The sequence below is a fragment of the Onychomys torridus genome, chromosome 1 (genome assembly GCF_903995425.1).
Source record: "Onychomys torridus chromosome 1, mOncTor1.1, whole genome shotgun sequence".
NCBI lineage: Eukaryota > Metazoa > Chordata > Mammalia > Rodentia > Cricetidae > Onychomys > Onychomys torridus.
Genome location: NC_050443.1, coordinates 163,467,338 through 163,486,872, shown reverse-complemented (window position 1 = coordinate 163,486,872; position 19,535 = coordinate 163,467,338). Strand labels below are relative to the sequence as shown.

Genomic DNA, 19,535 nt, shown 5'->3' with positions numbered 1-19,535 from the left:
GCTAAATCCCCAACCCTGATTTTGACTTTTGAGACTTATTTTTACTTAAAACAACAAAACCCCAACAATATTCATTTAGCAAAACAAAACCAATAAAACACAATGTATCAAACGATTTGCCTTCCCAACTGGACTCTTCCAGCTACTGCTACTTGCATCCTCCTCCCACGGTTGCTATTGGTTTTAGTCCTTCCTTCCACAAGCATCTTACACATAAAAAGCAAACAAGAACACAGGACCCTGTCTGTGCTTAGAAAGCAAACAAGAACACAGGACCCTGTCTGTGCTTTGAGGACATACATTTGGTCTTTGTTTCCAGGTCCCAGCAAGAGCTCTTAAGTGCTGAAACTCCTTTCATGCAGATAAGGTGACTCAAGAAGACCACAGTAACTAACTGAGGGGCTAGAGATCAAATTAATCATCAAATGACCAAGCTTCTCTACCACCCTTGTGAAATGGAACCTCTAGCTGGGGACATGGCGTGGTGGTTAAAGACAACTCTCCCATTTTATGCTGCAGTGGAAAACCCATATATTTGGTGTCAGAATAGTGTTTTCTGCCTTTCACGATGGCCCTCTGCACCCACTTTACTACAGTGTCATAATGTGTACTGTTCTCTAGCTTCCCGTTTTCTCTTAGCAATGTACCTTGAAGATCCCTCCATGACCTGTATGTGGAATTCCTTTTTTCTTTTGTGCCCCATTACCTTTGATGGGAGCTCTTACATGAGCATGATGGTTTACTTCTGGGCAAGGCTGTTACTAGTGGCCATGGCAAAGAGTAAGATGATCCTGCTCTCCTTGTAATTATATGTTGCTTACAGCTTTCAAGGGGCAGGACATCATGAGTCTTGTGCAGGTAACCACCGCAAAGCTTATAGGTACAACAGCCACATCATGCCCAGAAGACAAGATTTCACAGCCCTCCTTCCCAATCTTCAACTTGCACACTCTTTCTGTCCTCCCTTCTGTGATATATTCCCTAGGCTTTGGAGCAGTTTTTGTTTTTGAGATGGTCTCACACTGTGGTTCAGGCCAGCTTGGAACTATGCCCAATCTAGCCGCTAATTTACAGTGACCCTCCTGCCTTAGCCTCTCATAAGGCACCAGAGTTACTTTAAAAAGAAAAAAGAGCTGGGTGGCACGCACCTTTAATCCCAGCACTAGGATCTCTGTGAGTTCAAGGCCAGCCTCATCTACAAAATGAGTTCCGGGACAGCCAGGGCTACCCAGAGAAACCCTGTCTCAAAAATCAAACCAAAATAAAAAACCTAAGAACAACAACAACAACAAGAGCTGGGAGGTGGTGGTGCATACCTTTAATCCCAGCACGTGGGAAGCAAGTAGATCTCTAAGTTTGAGGCCAGCCTGGTCTACAGAGCACATTCCAGGACACCTAGGACCACACAGAGAAACCTTGTCTTGAAAACAAAACTAAAAACAAAACAAAACAAAAAACCCAAACAAACAAACAAACTAAAACGAAAGAAAGAAAACAGGGTAACTATGGCCATGGCTGGCCTAGAAATTACTATTTCTCATAAGTGAGACTTGCGAACTTACAGCAATCTTCCTGCCTCAGCCTCCCAAGTGCTGAGATTACAGGTATGAACCACCACAGGTGGCCATTTTTTTCTTTTTATAAGTAGCTTCTTGGTGGGTCTTAGCTCCCTCTTGGCATAACTTTCAGCAAATCACTTCATCTTTCTGTGCTCAACTCACTTGTAAAATGGGAATGATTTACTAGTAATAGTTGTAGTTAGCTATATTAAGATGCTACGTCAAACCCTGAACTGTGTCTGGCACACAGCAAGTACTATATAAAGGCTTTGAACTGTGATGCAATGATGTGCAAAAATAACAGACAGATCAATTTAGTAAGAACAAAAGGCTAAAGAACAAAATAGAAAATTGGTCTGAGGCCCAGTATTTCACAGCTCTTAGGTTTAAGCTGAAAGATCTTAGTTTGAGTCTAGACGGAGGTAACATAGTGACCCTTGTCTCCAGTGGGGAGAAAAGTGGGAAAAATAGAAAATAGGTAAGTAAAATTATAAACTCAATATATTATATAAAAGTACAGAAATTTCTTCTAATGGTGAAGAGTCTTGGACAAAGAAATGCTAGAAAAAAAGATGTTTGGCAGGCTAGGCATGGAGAGAGGATCTGACTTAAACTGATACTAAGCATATAAAGGAAGAGTAGCTATGAGACAGGCAAAGGAAGAAAACACTGGCATGTTGACTGAGAATGGTAGAATGTTCTCAGGATTCAGAGTTTAAGTCAGTGCATCTGGAAGTCAGTTGAGACGGTGCCAGTCTTTGCCAGCTCCTCTCTGAACACACTGCTTCACACTGCACTCGGCACTCCTCCCTGAACACACTGCTTCACACTGCACTCGGCACTCCTCCCTGAACACACTGCTTCACACTGCACTCGGCACTCCTCCCTGAACACACTGCTTCACACTGCACTCGGCACTCCTCTCTGAACACACTGCTTGCTCCTTCACACTACTGTTGTGAGATATTTGATTACACTGTGTACAGATGTGTCACTATGACTGGTTTAATAAAAAGCTAAATGGCCAACAGCTAGGTGGGACTTCCTTACAGAGAGAGAGGAGGAGGAATCAAGGCACTGAGGGAGGCACCAGGAGATAAGGAGAGGAAACGGGAGGTACAAGATGGAAGAAGTAACACCTCAGGATACACCATAGATTAAAATAAATGGGTTAATTTAAGAGATGAGAGCTAGGGCTAGAGAGATGACTCAAGCAGTTAAGAGCACTGGTTGATCTTCCAAAGGACCTGGGTTCATTGGGGTTTTGCCTGCATGTATGTCTATATGAGGGTGTCAAATCTCCAGGAACTGGAATTACAGACAGTTGTGAGCTGCCATGTGGGTGCTGGGAATTGGACCATGGTCCTCTAGAAGAGCAGCCCGTGCTCTAAACTGCTGAGCCATCTCTCCAGCCCCGCAGCAAGTGCTCTTAATCAAGGAACCTTATCTCCTGAAAACTCTTCAAATTATATTGATAAATATTATTAACATTTTTGTATTAATGCAATTATCTGATTCCACCACTTTGCATGCTTACTAAAATCAATTAAAAACTCCATGTACATACAACATACAAAATTACTAAGTACTACTGAGTTTACCAAAAATAATGTAGTTGATATTTTAAATGTTTATACATATGTATTTATTGTTAGTTGCGTGTTTCCTTGTGTAGATATGTCATAGGGATGAGAGAGATTGGATCCCCTAGAGCTGGAGTTACAGGCAGTTGTGAATCAAGGAACATGGGTGATAGGAACCAAACTTGGATCCTCTACAAGAGCAGCATAAACTCTTTATTGCTAAGCCATCTCTCTAGCTCCTAAATTGTTTATATCATTCAGAACTATGAGATATTTTTAAATGTGTATATAGTTGGGTATGATAATGGTGCATGTCTTTGATCCCAGCACTTGGGAAGCAGAGGCAGGTGAATTCTTGTGACTTCAAGGCCAGCTATTTTACACAAGTTCCAGGCCATCCAGGACCCACATAGTGAAACCCTGTTTAGAGGGTGGTGGGAAGAGGTATTGAGTTGTCTGGGTGTGGTGGCACATATCTGCAATCCTATAAGTTAGGAGGCAGAGGCAGAGTCAAGAGTCAAGTTTAGGACAGCCAGAGTTACTGTTTCAAAACACAAACAGAATGTTCTAATAATATAAGGGGATTTTTGGATAGCTAGGAAGGCATTGTTTCTTCTATTTAAAGTATTAGAGCATGTCTAAAATTTTGCTATTCAGCATTACTTTCCGCTATGAAGTGTACCTAGGTAACAAGGGGTCACAGTAAAAAGAGAATGGTAGGAGTAAATTTGGTTTTGGACCAAATTTGCATTTTTCTTATGAGCGAGCCGACATGAGTATGTGCTCCACTGTAAGGACTGCTCTGACTTCTTCTGTCTGCAGCCGTCTGTCCTTCCCTTTGCCCACCTGTCATGGCGTGCTGCTGATGTGTGTCTTGCACACTTGAAGTCCAGGCCGTGCTCTTCTCCACCTGTGCTCCACCGTGCTTTTTCTTCCCCTCCACTCTGAAGGTTTCCTTTGACACCACTTAAAACAATCATTGCTGGAGCTGGAGAGATGGCTCAGAGGTTAAGAGCACTGTCTCCTCTGCCAGAGGTCCTGAGTTCAATTCCCAGCAACCACATGGTGGCTCACAACTATCTATAGTGGGGTCTGAATGTCACACATTCAGATAGAGCACTCAATAAAATAAAATAAAATCATTGTCATCAAGACTTCAAAAATGCAGGGCTAGAGAGATGTCTCAGCAGTTAAGAGCAAATTCCCAGCACCCTCATGGCAGCTCACAACTGTCTGTAACTCCAGTTACAGGGGACCTGACATCCACATGCAGGAAAAACACCAATGCACATAAAGTAAAAATAAATTATTAAAAAAAAACCAAAAAACTTCAAAAATATGATCAAACTCACATTTCCTCTCATGGAGGCTTTACTTTACATATAAAACCAACTTTTCCTATAATTAAGGCCAGTTTTGCCTCATATTTCTGATTTTTGTAAATTTTGACTCAGTTGTATAGTCCAGCTCCTTCCTTCCCACAATTGTGGTGACATTTAGTCCTGTATCTGAACACCTAGGCTAGAATTCCACGTTAGAGTACATAGTAGACTTTGCATTTACAGTCTTTTTTTCTTTTTTTTTCTTCTTTTTTTTTTTTTTCCGAGACAGGGTTTCTCTGTAGCTTTGGAGCCTGTCCTGGACTAGCTCTGTAGACCAGGCTGGTCTCGAACTCAGAGATCCTCTTGCCTCTGCCTCCAGAGTGCTGGGATTACAGGCGTGCACCGCAACCACCGCCTGGCAGTCTTTTTTTCTTTATTAATTTATATACACACATTTCTAGTTACGTTTATTTTCTAGATTTCCCCCCATTGTCACTAAATTCCTTTGTTTCTTTTTTTTTTTAAAGATTTATTTATTTATGTATACAGTGTTCTATCTGCATGCATGCCTACACATTAGAAGAGGGCACCAGATCTCATTATAGATGGTTGTGAGCCACCATGTGGTTGCTGGGAATTGAACTCAGGACCTCTGGAAGAACAGGCAGTGCTCTTAACTTCTGAGCCACCTCTCCAGCCCCACTAAATTCCTTTCTTTTGGCCTACTTTTAACTAGTTACTAATCAAATACCTGGAGGTTATTGGCTTCTCTTTATAAATTTTATTCTCCAGTGTCCATAACAAATCTATTTATCAGAGTTTTTCAGTCGATCTTAGGCCTTGATGCATAGACTGAATCATTTATCAAATTATTATTATTTTGGGGGGGGGGTTGGGGATTTAGCTCAGTGGTAGAACATTTGCCTAGCAAGCGCTAAGTCCCTGGGTTTCGATCCTCAGCTCTAAAAAAAAAAATAAAAAAAAATAATAAAAAAAAATTATTTTTTTTTTACCAAGTTCTTTCCAATTTTTATGGTTTCCCCCACCTCTTGTCTAACTGCTTTGCCCAATAAATAACTGCATAACATTTTTTTAAAAATTAAATTTATTGAGGATTGGTGTTGGGTATATAGGTGGGTAGGTGGTGTGTGAGTTTGGGTGTTCCTAGTATAGAGGTCAGAGGTCAACTTTGGGGAGTCAAATTATTTCCTTCTACAATGTGTCCCAAAGACAGAACTGAGGGGAAGTTATCTGGCTTGCACGAGAAATGCTTTTACTTGATTAGCTATCTTGCTGGCCCGTAAACCAATGTTAAAACTCTTTACAGGAATGTTTCTATTATTTTCCCATTAAACATGATGACAACTTCTAGATTAGGGTAGATATTAAGAATGTATTTCTAGACTGATTCCAGCTTTGAATTTAAGTCAAGAATGAATACTGACTTTATTAATCAATTATAATGACAATGAAAGGATATTATTAAAATATCTTCTTTTTGAGCCCAGTGTGGTGGCACATGCCACTTGGGAGGCAGAGGCAAGGTGAATTTCTGTTAGTTCAAGGCCAGTCAGCATGTTCTACATAGCAAATTCTAGGCCAGGTAGGGCTACAGAGTAAGATACTGTCTAAAAAACAAAACAAACAAAACGAACAAAGGAACAAAAAAACCCCAAAAGATCTTTTTGGTGTTTACTATGAGAAGAAAACTTACATTAGATTGTCTTCATTAAAGTCTGGCTGAAGAGTCTCCAGAGGAAACAAAGATCCAAAACCAACGCCCATGTTTAAAAACACAGCTGCTATATCAGACAATGATGGGATCCAGGGCCAAACTGGTGAGTCACTGAAAGTATCTGGTTAACACAAGAAATGATTTTAATTCAAACCACTCACCTACAAAGGCACACTGCAGCGTGACAGTCCACCTGTGAAGCAGATTATTATAATTTTTTCTTTGTTCACTTTTTTTTGAGACAAGTTTCACTATACAGTCTATGCTGGGATTATAGGCATATGCCACCATACTTGACTTTTATCACAATGACTTCACAGAAATGATAGCTGCTTATAGAATGTTAACAATATAGTTAAGGTACATCATAGAAAGTATAACTTACCAGATTTTGTGAACTAAATAATACAAAGAAAATATCTGAGTGATCCATTAGAGTGTAAGTTATAATGAAGTAACATGTTTTCAAACAATTAGACACAACACTGGTTAAAATCCTAACTACCATTAACACTGGAAGTCTTTATAATTTTCAGTGGCCTCATAGTCTTCATCCCTCAAATTAAGTGATTGGTGAAATCACAATCTTTCTTGTATTAAAAGGGCCTTCAAAGGTGAGAAAGCAACACACACTTAGATGGTTTCAATCTGCCTTAACGCACTATTAACACAACCCTGCTGTTAATTCATAATCAAATTAAAATCAGTTGTTTAAATCTAAGCCTAGAGGTGTATACTTGTAATCTTAGTACTCAGAAGGTTGAGACAGGATTTAGAGTTCAAGGCTAGCCCAGGTCACAAAGTTAGTTTGAGATACTCTCAGCTACAAGAGACTGTCAAACAGTAACAATAACTAACCCTAAATAATAATTTTTAATTGGGTGATTTAACACATAAGCTTCCAAATATTTCTACTGACCCTATAAAACAACTCACACGTTAAATATTAAGGGTTGTCATCTGTAAGATCTGAGATTTTTTTCCCTCAAAGAACATAGAAAATCAGACACTTGTTTTTTGAGTGGTATTTCATTCCTTTTTTGAAGATGTGTGATTACAGGGTTAGAAAGATGGCTCAGTGGTTAAGAGCACCCACACGGCAGTTCACAACTATAATTCCAATTCCAGGGGACTTGACACCCATGGCAAAACACCAATGCACATAAAATAAAAATAAATAAATAAAAAAGTGTGATTCCAAAAAGTAATTTTAGAGCTAGGATATATAGTTCATGTAGAGTGCTTGTTTAGCATTCTTGAGGTCCCATATTTAACCTCCAGTACCAGCAAAAATCAAAACAAAAACACAATTCTAACATCAAGCAATATGAAAGTGATCATATAATAAGCAACAGCACATACTACAAATCAATTTATGTACTCACCATTTCTAATGGTTATTTCCATCAATGTACTTAAAATTTGTACAGACACAATACAATTTGTGTGAACTGACATCATCTGTCAAAAACATAAAATAATTAAGAAAACATGAGTTTAGTATTTGCTAGGCTCATGTTAAGCTACTGAAGTCTGGAGAATGTTCTTAATACTAGCTTTAGGAGGCTAAGACAAGAAAATTGTGACTGTGAGTCCAGCCTGAGCTGCAGTGTCATGTGCACTTTACTGACACAGACAGCTAAGACGGGTTCTCATTACATGTATAAACAGTCAGACCAATACCTTACCGACGGGACACATGTTCATTAACAGAGCCACAGGATGCAGGGCCAACACAGGTCTAGTCTCAGGTCAGGTCTTTTTCCATGCTAACAGGCTACCTAGTTTCTAGTGTTTGTTCTTGATTTTTACAACTTCTACTTGTAATTAGGTAAATAACATTTGAAATCATAAAAAGTTACTTTTCTAGGATGTAGCACAGTTCCAAACTAAACATAAAGAAAGGGCTGGGAAGATGACTTAGTTGTTAAAATGTTGGTGAACAAGTGTGAAGACCTGAGTTCTATCCTTAGTGCATACATAAAACCCGAGTATGGTTGGGTGTGGTAGTGCACTTTTAATCCCAGAATGTGGGAAGCAAAGGCAGGATCTCTGAAGTCAGCCCGGTCTACATAGAGTTCCATACCATCTATGGTTATGTAGTGAGAACTCATTTCAAAATACAAACAAACCCAAGGATGGAGTACATTTTTTTTTTTTTTTTTTTGTATTTTGTTACTTTTATGTGTATGTGTTTTGCCTGATTTTATATCTGTTCACCACACACATACAAGTCCCATGGAGGCCAAAAGAGGGCATCAGATCCCCTGGGCTAGAGTTTAGATAGTTGTGAGCTGCCATGTAGGTGCTGAGGATTTAATCTGGGTCCTCTAGAAGAGGAACTACTGCCCTTAACCACTGAGCCATCTCTCCAGCAGGGTGGCATGCATTTGCAATTCCCAGCTTTGGGGAAATAGACACAAAGGATCCTTGGAGCTCACTGGTCAACACAGACTAGTCAATAAGTCAACTCCAGGTTCAGTGGAAGACTCTGTCTCAAAAAAATAAAGTAGAGAACAACTGAGGACCCTCATGTCAACCCCTAGCCAACACATGAGGGCATGCAGGCACACATCCACCCACCCACCCCCATGCCCACATACATCCTCTAACTCCCACCCCTCAAACCATAAAGAAAAAGACATAGGCAGAAATCACACAGGGCTGGGAAGATAGTTATTTGTTAAAACGTTTCCTGTGCAAGAAGATGGCCTGAGTCAATCACCAGAACCTGTGTTAAAAAAAAAAAAAAAAGCAAGCCAGGTGCCAGTACTGTTATATGCATTTGATCACAGTGCTAGTGAGGCAGAGAGGTTAATTCCCGAGGCTTGCTGGATATGATGGTCTGAATGAAAATGGCCCCATAGGTCCATGGGGAGTGGCACTATTAGGAGGTGTGGCCTTGTTGGAGAAAGTGTGACACTGGGGGATGGGATATGAGGTTTCAGAAGTGAGCCAGGCCCAGTGTCTCTCCCTTCCTGCTACTTGCTGATCCAGATATAGAACTCTCAGCTCCTCCAGTGTGTGGCCATGCCTCCCACCATGATGATAATGGACTACACCTCTGAACTGTAAGGCAGCCCTAATTAAATGTTTTCTTTTATAAGAGTTGTGACCATAGTATCCCTTCACAGCAATAAAATCCTAAGGAAGACATTAGACATGTAGCCCAGTCTACCCAGCAAGTCCAGAGACCTGTTGTATGATATTCTGTTTGTGTTCTGACAAATAAAGCTTGCCTGGAGATCAGAGGGCAGAGCTAGCCACTAGTTAATCATAGAGGCCAGGGTGGTGGCTTTACTCCCAGCACTTGGGAGGCTCATGCCTTTAATCCCAGCACTCGGGAGGTGGAGACAGGATCTCAGCCCCTCTTTGGGCTGAGGATTCAGAGAGGTAAGATGTCTCTAATGGCTGCTGCTCTGCTTCTGATCTTTCAGGTTATTACCCTGATATTTTGACTCTTGGTTTTTCATTGCTAAGACTAATTAGATACACATTTCAGAGGGCCTTGTTCTCAAAGAACAAAGTGGGTGGTGCTTAAGGAACAACATCCCAAGCTGACCCCTGGCCTCTACATTTAAGCCCAGACACAGGAAAGTCAAATTACAAGTCAGTAATTAAAGTTACAAATAAATAATAGACATATACATTTTTAATTAGGGGAAAGGACTTGATTCTGGGTCTTAAGTAGCCCCAGCTGTACTCAAACTAGCTATGTATCTAAAATTGACCTTAACTCTTGATCACCTTGTTTCTATCTCCCAAGTGCTAGGCGTACGGGTGGCACTATCACACCTAGCCACTCTCTAACTGTTCTTAAGGAGGAAGGGTTCTCCTTGGCTTACAGTTTTAAGGGATCACCTTTGTACAGTAGAGAAGGCATGGAGGCAGGACAGCTGGGTGGTCACACTGCACCTACACTCATGCAACAGCACTCACTCATATTTTTGAGACAGTCTCATGTTGTTCAGGCTCAAATTCTACTAAAGAGAGACCATAGGGTCTCTCACTGAACCTGAAGTGCACTATTTCCCCTAGATTGGGTAGTCAGCAACCCCCCTCCCCCAACTTACTGGCCTCTACCTACCCCATGGCACTGCTGGGATTACAGATGTGCACAACTGTGCACAGCTTTTATGTGACTGCTGGGATCTGAACTTAGGTTCAGAAGCACTTTACCCACTAAGCCATCTCCCCAGTCCCAACTAAGGCACCTTAAAAAAAAAAAAAAGATTTATTTATTTATTATGCATAGTGTTCTTCTGTTTGCATGCATCCCTGCAGGCCAGAAGAGGGCACCAGATCTCATTACAGACGGTTGTGAGCCACCATGTGGTTGCTGGGAATTGAACTCAAGACCTTAGGAAGAGCAGCCAGTGCTCTTAACCTATGAGCCATCTCTCCAGCCCTAAAGTGAAGGGCTTCTTTTTCACCCCCACTCCCCCAGGCACCTTTAAAAAGATGTTCAGTTGTCACCAGAGACACAAGAAAGAATAGTAATTAGTGATTAGCTGTCTTCAAGGACAGGACAGCAGGGTGGTGGTAGTGCATGCCTTTAAACCCACGTACTTGGGAGACAGAGGCAGGTGTATCTCTGAGTCCAAGGCTGGCATAGTCTACAGAGCAAGTTCCAGGACAGCCAGGGCTACACAGAGAAACCCTGTCTCAAAAACCCAAAACCAGAAACCTCATTTACCACCTTCCATTAAAAAACAACAAAAAACTTTCTTCTTATATTTTGCATAGCTATCTTAGCCTACTAACTTTTTTCCCCCACAGTACTTGACTCTAAAAAACAACAAAAATGACTGTACACTCACATCCCCTGCCCCCATCTCTTCCATGTTAGAATGCAGAATTCATTTGTGTTCCATCCAGTACCCGGCACAGCTGACACTAAAAAATGCCAACCACATGGAAAAATTGAAAGAATAATATACTAGAATGTCTAATTTTTGCCAAACATCAGATTCCTTGACATGGTCTCAAAAGTCCAGAGTAGAAATTCTATATTTTCCCCTATATCTTAGATCATATGTATGGTTGTTTAAATGAAAATGGCCCCCATAGGCTCATAGGGAGTAGCAGCAGTCTTATGAGGTGTGCTCTTGTTGGAGGTGTGGCCTGTTGGAAGAAGTGTGTCACTGGGGGTGGGGCTTGGAGGTTCCAGATGATCAAGCCAGGATCTGCCAATCCAGATGTAACAAGTCTGACTGTATGCTGCCATACTCCCCACCATGACAATAATGGGCTGAACCTGTGAACTGTAAGCCAGCCCCAATTAAATATTTTCCTTTCTAAGAGCTGCCATGGTCATGGTGTCTCTTCACTGCAATAGAAACGCTAACTAAGGCTAATGGAGTTTTCTGATACCAATACCTGGCTCCTCTGCAAAAGCAGCCAGTGCTCTTAAATGCTGACTCACCCTCCCCAGTCCATCCAGTAACAGGTAAGGTACATCTTTTTGAGTTGGAGGCCTGGTCTACATAGTGAGTTCCAGGCCAGTGAGGGCTACATAATAAGACTGTCTTTAAAAGAAGATAGGATTTCTAAGACAAGACGTGTGTGTGTGTGTGTGTGTGTGTGTGTGTGTGTGTGTGTGTGTGTGTGTGTACGTACATGAAGGCATACTCATCCACACAGGGCCCATTAGGACAAAGGTTAATACTGACTTCCTGTATGACTCTGACCTTAACTTATTGGGGGTAGAGGGGACAAATGTAAGACATGGAAAGCCAGTGGAGATCATAAGACAATTTCCAGAGCCTGCTGTCTCATACCATAAGGGTTCCAGAGACTGAATCCAGGTTGTTAGGCTTGGAGGCAAGCACCCTTACTGAATGAGACATCTTGCTCAGCCCATTTCATCTTACTTTTTGAGAAAGGGTCTCTTGCTGAACCTGGAGCTTATTGATTCAGCTAGAATAGCTGGCCAGTGAGCCCCTAGGATCTCCATGTATCCACTTCCAGCTCTGAAGCTGCAGAGATGTGCTACCACTCCTGGCTTGCAGACTGGTCCTTAGAATCTGAACTTTGGTCTCTTGTGCTTGTGCAGGAAGATTTTAAGTATTAGGACATCTCCCCTGCAGGTAAGGCAAACTTTTGCATAGTGTAAAAATAAACTTCTATATTTAAAAACTGTTTACTCCTATTACTTTGTATACACTCAGAATTTTTACAAAATAGAACACTCCAGTAGCCTGAGAAAAACCTGACATGAATCTTGTCCTTGGTAGGAGAGTAATTTTTCCTTTAACTGGGCATCATCATAAACAGAGAACCTACTCAACATTGAAAGCCCTCTCCATGGCCTCCCAGATGTAAAATATACTGTATTAAATCCTAAATTACTGTCGTCAAGAGTAAGAAATATCTACATTTGTGCTCAACATATCTAGAGGAACGCCAAAGCAATATACAAAATTAACACCACTTAAATAAAACAAAAATATAAGAAGATATAGCCGGGCATAGTGGTGCACTTCTTTAATCCCTGCACTTGGGAGGCAGAGGCAGTCGGATCTCTGTGAGTTCGAGGCCAGCTTGGTTTACAGAGCGAGATCCAGGACAGCCAGAGCTTCACAGAGAAACAAAGAAACCATATATATGGATTTAAGTGTTAAATATGGACAGAGAAGAGCAACAGTTGGTGTTGCATAAATAAATCCATGGGGGCTGCCGGCATGGCTGCGTATTTAAGAGTAAGAGCCCATACTGTCTCTTAGAGAACTGGAATTCAGTTCCCAGCACCCAGTCTGGTGACTCACAGTCACCTGTAATACCAGCTCAGCTCCAAGGGATCCAACACCTCTGGCCTCCACAGGCACCTGCACTCACATGTACTTGTCCACAAAGACACATATATGAACAGAGAACATCACTCTCCCTGCCTCATTTTATTCCCCCAGAAATCATGGGTGTAATACACTAATTTTTTTTCTGCTTAAAGTGAAAAACAAAATTAAGAAAAAATTTCATGTATTCATTCATTTATTTAGTGTATATGTGGGGTGTGTGTACATGGTCCACATGGAGGCCAGAGCACAACTTTTATGAGGTGGTTCTTTCCTTCTACCATGTGGGCCCTAGGAATTAAACTCAGGTTGTCAGGCTTGGTGGCAAGCATTTTTACCCTTGAGGTATCCTGCTAGATCCAAGTTTACTGAGTAGGAAATACAGCAGGAACCCACTATAAACTCCAAACATTTCTCTTACCCGAAACAGCCACTTTAACACAGGTACAGGACACTGGACGTAGTGGTATGCAGAGGTAAGGAAGCCTTGTGTTGTCAAAAAAATCTGATCTGTTTTTCCTGATCTGAAAACAGAAGATCAACGATTGTTACCCATGGCAAAACACTTCTAGCACAAACACATTTGACATACTCAGAGAAACGAGTAAGCAAACCTCAGTCAATGGAGGTAGATTCCACACTAACATGGAACAGATTTACACATAAAAGTTCAACTGATGGCCTAGTTGACTCAGTCGATGGGCTCACATTTCTCTGTGGACAAAGCTACATCTGTATGCAGTGCTTAGAGTCTACCCACTCTCAGGACATGTCAGTTTAGGGATGTACTTCCTAAATCAGAACCAGAATCCACATGGTTTTTCTAGACCTGAAATGCCACACCCTGAGAATAACCATCCTAGTGTAGGCACTGGGCTGACTGTAGGGCTGTCCACCTCAGTATCTGTGTTTTGTCTTTCTCAATGGTACCTTGCTGTGTGTGGCTCCACTGACTGCAGTTCACCCAATCAGCAGCAATCAAGCACAGCTTGTAGGTGCTTTCGGGAGTCTGAACAGAGCCAGGACTTGCCAGGCATGAAGAAAGCAAATCTGGCTAAGTCCCTGCTGTCCTGACAGCCACTGTTGTTAATGTTGTCACTGCTGATCCTTCTCTCGTGAGACTGGGAATATGTTTTGGAGACAAAGTCTTGCTCTGAGCTCAGGGTGACTCCAAACGTGTCATCTTCCTGCCACAACCACTCCAGGATGACAGTTGAAAACTGTCATTTCCTCCCTTTGAGATAGTATCTCCTGTAGCCCAGGCAGGCTGCAAACCTGCAATGTAGTTGAAGACCACTTGGAACTTCTGACTTTTCACCTTTACCTACCAAATGCTGGGACTATAGGCTTCTGATTTATGTGGTGCTGAAGACCAAACCCAGTGTCCTGTATATGATACATAATCACTTTACCAAATGAGCTACATCCCCAGCCATTACACATTAATCTTAATCCTAGCTGGTAAAAAAAGAGATGTACCATGCTTGAAGCTTGGTATTCTAGCTTCTGTAAACAAAAACAAAACTCCATGTTGATGCAGTTAATACCAGCACCTGCTGTGGGATGTTCTGTATGCTGTGAATGTGTTGCTCTGATTGGTTGCTATATAAAACACTGATTTGGCCAGTAGTTAGGCAGGAAATATAGGCAGGACAAGCAGAGAGGAGAATTCTGGGAAGAGGAAGGCTGAGTCAGGGGAGACGTCAGCCTGCTGTACAGGGAGCAGCATGTAACAGCACATAGGTAAAGCCATGGAACATGTGGCAACATATAGATTAACAGAAATGGGCTGAGTTTAAATGTAAGAGCTAGTCAGTGGTAGACCTGAGCTAATGGCCATGCAGTTACAATTAATATAAGCTTCTGAGTGATTACTTTATAAGCAGCTTCGGGGGCTGTGGGGCTGGGCAGGACTAGAAAAAAACTTTCAGTTACAAGCACGTAGGAGGCAGAGGCAGGCTCTTTTACTAGTCCCCAATCAGAAGCTTTTAAGAGCAACTTTTAAAAAAAGATTTTGGGGGTTGGGGATTTAGCTCAGTGGTAGAGCGCTTGCCTAGCAAGCTCTGGTTTGATACTCAGCTCTAGGGGAAAGACACCACTACCTGGCTAAAAAAAGATTTTAGTTTATGTGTATGGGTGTTTTGCCTTTTTGATGGTTATTCTTGGCTGTCAACTTGACTACACCTAGAATTCACAAATGTCTGGGCACACATGTGATGGATGTGAAGCCCCACCACCACCACCATTTTTTTGAGACAGAGTTTCTCTGTGTAGCCCTGGCTGTCCTAGAACTAGCTCTGTAGACCAGGCTGGCCTCAAACTCACAGAGATCCACCTGCCTCTACCTCCTGAGTGCTGAGATAAAAAGTGTGCACCACCACTGACTAGCTTATGAAGACCCATTTCTCACCTAGATCTCTGAGGTGGGAAGACACACCTTTAATCTGGGCCACATCTTCTGCTGGCAGTCTAGATAAAGGACATGGAAGGAGGAGGACTGCTCTCTCTGCCTGCTTGCTCTGGCTCTTGAGCTCCCTAGTGAGTTCATTCATGCACTGGCATTAGAGGATACTTCTTCAGGATTCCAGCACACACTGGAGATCAGCAGATATATCCAACTTCGTGGATTGAACAACTGGAATTTTAGACCTTCCCTTGGTGGACAGCCATTGCTGAACTAGCTCGATCACAGTCTGTAAACCATTCTGAAAAGTCCCCTTTCTATAATATACAGAAAATTCTATATATTCTATAAACCTCTAGAGCAGTGCTTCTCAACCTTCCTAATGCTGTGACCCTTTAATATAGTTCCTCATGTTGTGGTGATCCCAACCATTAAGTTATTTTCGTTGCTACTTCAAACTTAGAAATCCACCTGCCTCCTGAGTGCTGGGATTAAAGACATGTACTGACTCCACCCCACAGTAAGTGTAATTAACCAATGAGCCATCTCTCCAGCCCTTAGAACAATTTTTTTTAATACAGAAAAACTGTATATTTTACGATTTACTTACTTGAGAATAAGCTTTTCCACAGCACTTTCTCCGATAAAACCAGAATCTCTTAAATCTAAGGTATATTGATTGAAAATTTTTCCAGAATTGAGGAAATTAAATATTTCTTCACCTGGATGATGATCAGGAATAGCATCAATTGTAACTGAAAATTTCTTTAGAAATTCCCTGAAACACAAAGACCATTGAATATCAAAGAATTAGGATACAAATGGTTTTGTACTTAAAAGACAAAGGCAGTCATCCAGGAGGTGGTGGCACATGCCTATGACCCCAGCAGAGGCAGAGACAGGTGAATCTCTGTGAGTTCAAGGCCAGCCTGGCCTACAAATCGAATTCCAGGACAGTCAAGGCAACACAGAGAAACCCTGTCTTGAAAACATTGTTTTGCCTTCCTTAAAGCTTGTAGTGAAAACCACTGAGTTTCAGTGTGAAGACTGATCATGTACCTTGTTTTTTTGTTTTGTTTTGTTTTGTTTTGGTTTTTTTGCTTTTAAAGACAGGTTTTCCCTGTGTATGTCTGGCTGTCATGGAACTCATCTGTAGACCAGGCTGGCCTCTAACTTAGAACTCATAGATCTGCCTGCCTCTGCCTCTGCAGTGCTGGGATCTAAGGCTTGTGCCACCACTGCCCTGCGTACCTTGGTTTTGCCTTTCAAAATAACCCAAGTGTATCTCAACTCACTCAGCAGCCAGTCTTCATTGGCCCATCTGTTTTTATAAAAATCAAATTTAAAAATGGTAAATAGTACTAGAAGCTTATAGATGGTGTGAAAAGACACTACCTGTGTTCTTCCAAGAGGCCATCCTCATCATCTGTACTGTCCTGGTCACCAATTCTGATAGGAGATTTAATGCCTCGGCCTTGTCTTATGTCTTCCTGTAACTGCTTCTGTAGTTCATCTAGCCTGAAAATTGAAAGAATGTCCTAATAAATGATTTATATTTATTTATTTTTGAGACTGGTTCTCTCCATGTAGTCTTAGAACTCTTTATGTAGATCAGCCTGGTCTCAAATTCAACAGAGATCTAACTGCCTCTGCCTCCCAAGTGTTGGGAGTAAAAGCATGCACACCAGGCTAGGCTTATGATTTATTTAAAAAACAGACAACTGGAGCCAGGTGCCTTTTCTACAGAGCTAGTTCCAGAACAGCCAAGGGTACACACACACACAAAAAAACCCTGTCTTGAAAAACCAACCATCCAACCAACCAACCAATAATCCCCCCACAAACAAACAAATAAATGAAACCCAGACAACTTTAGCTGTTATCTAAAAGCAGCCCCAAACAAAATCCTTACTATGTACTCTATTTTAAACAAATTCTGTTAGAATACATGGCAAATCATATCTCCACAATACATTACACTACTTAAAAAAAAAAATCTGTTTTATGGGTATGTGTTTTGTCTACATGCATGTCTGTGAACCATGTGCATGCAGTGTCCAGAGGCCAAAAGAGGGGTTGGATCTCTTGGCACTGAAGTCAGCATGTGGGTGCTGGGAATCAAACCTGGGTCCTCTGGAAGAGCAACCAGTACTCTTAATCTTTACAGCTAGAAATTTAAGAATGACCTGTCCAAACCAGAGAATAGAAAAAGAAAAATGGTAAATAATGATCAAATTTGATTATCTTCTCTAATGTTTAATACTCATTGACATCTTGTAGACCAACATCCTGATAATATTAGGTTTTTGTTTTCATCATGGTCATCCGATTATCATCATCATCACCACACCTAACACTGAGCACTTACTATGGCACATCCAACCATGAACTCTTGGTAAGACTAGAGGAAAATAAGCCATCAATAATCTCACTGTTCTATCACTACTGATGGGTCAATCATTACACCAAATGTTACTTCTGTCTTTGGTCTGAGAAAGGTATTATTCCTATTACCATTTGCTTTGTGTGTGTGTGTGTGTGTGTGTGTGTGTGTGTGTGTGTGTGTGTGTGTGAGAGAGAGAGAGAGAGAGAGAGAGAGAGAGAGAGAGAGAGAAAGAAATAGGTCTTGTGATATATCCTAGGCTGGCCTCACACTTGAGATCTTCCTGCCTCCACTTATGTGTTGAGATTACTGGTCTGTATCACCACATGTAGCAATGCTTAATTTAAAACAATTTCTCTAACTAAATTCAGAGGGAAAAAACTTTTAACCTAAACGTCTGAAAATTTCCTATAGTTAGGTATATGTTTAACAAGTTTGAGATTTGTATATATGAACTTTTACACAATCCAGTCAGCTGAACTTACTTTTAAAGTAACTTAAAATTGATTTTGAAACTGGGAGTGGTGGCACATGCCCTTAATCCCAGCACTTGGATCTCTGTGAGTTTGAAACCACTGAGCATCTTACCTACTCCAGTCAGCTAAACTTTAAATGAAGTTTTCTGGGCTGGTTAATGTGTAGTCTTTGAATAAATAAGGCATGCTGTTCTCATTAGTACTAAGTCTGTAACCAGTCACGTAATTTTTTAACTTAAAGTTTAATTTATATGTGTGTGCCACATATATGTATGTGTGTTTCCATAGAGGCCAGAAGAGGGTGTTGGAGCTCCCGGAGGTGGTTATGAACTACCAGACCTAGGTTTTGAGAAACAAAATCAGACAGACACTTTGGAAAAGCAGCAAGTGTTCTTAGCCAGTGAGCCATGTCTTCAGGGCCACTGTTTAATATTTTTATTTTTTTTAATTTTTAAAATTATATTTAAGCCAGGTACATGCCTTTAATCCCAGCATTCAGGAGACTGAGGCAGGCAGATCTTTGTGGGTTTGAGGCCAGCCTGATGTACATAGTGAGTTCCAGGACAGCCAGAGCTACATAGTGAGACCCTGTCTCAAAAAACCAAAACCAACCAAACAAAATTACATTGATTTGCATGTGTGTATGTGCACGCATACTAGGTGTGTGTGCAGGTCGGAGGGTAACTCAAGAGTCGGTTCTCTCCTCTCCCCATCTGAGTCTTAGCGACTGAACTCTGGATGTCAGGCTTGGCAGCAAGTGCCTTTACCCACTGAGCCATCTCACCGGCCTTTATTATTGAGATAGACACTGAACTTAAGGCACTCTTCCTGCCTCAGTATCCCAAGTTACTGAATTATAACAACTACCACTATTTTCAGTGAGTCACACACATTTCGTTAGGAAAATTATGACTCTAAATTTTTAGACATGTATAAAATGGGCTGCTTATCATCATTTTGAACTATTCTTCCACAGAGTAACATGATACGGGAATACATGTATGTTCATCTTGGTTTCAAAACTTGTACTTGATGTTGGGCATGGTGGTACATACCTGTAACCCCAAAATTTGGGGACACTAGGGGCAAAAGAATCTGAACTTTGGGGCCAGCCATGGCAACATAGTGACATCGTGCCTAACTAAGCAAATAACCCTTCCCCTAGCCCAAGAAAACAGTAACAAAACTGCTTGAAATTGGTAAACATGAAAGTTTTGGTTTTTTTAAAATATTTCTGCTATGTGGTGGTGGCACATGCCATTAATCCCAGCACTCAGGA

At 41.3% G+C, this 19,535-nt stretch overlaps 1 protein-coding gene across 3 annotated transcripts in view; it reads right to left on the bottom strand.

The window, feature by feature from the left end:
• Slf2 (SMC5-SMC6 complex localization factor 2) overlaps nt 1-19,535 on the bottom strand; it is a 53,080-nt gene that overhangs the window by 19,381 nt on the left and 14,164 nt on the right. For all 3 annotated transcript variants that reach the window (XM_036170415.1, XM_036170424.1, XM_036170433.1), the window contains 5 exons: nt 16,793-16,915; nt 16,008-16,175; nt 13,415-13,517; nt 7,585-7,660; nt 6,179-6,320 (listed from right to left, as the gene is read on the bottom strand). In XM_036170415.1, the coding sequence (XP_036026308.1) occupies nt 6,179-6,320; nt 7,585-7,660; nt 13,415-13,517; nt 16,008-16,175; nt 16,793-16,915 (612 nt within the window). The remainder of the gene's footprint in view (nt 1-6,178; nt 6,321-7,584; nt 7,661-13,414; nt 13,518-16,007; nt 16,176-16,792; nt 16,916-19,535) is intronic.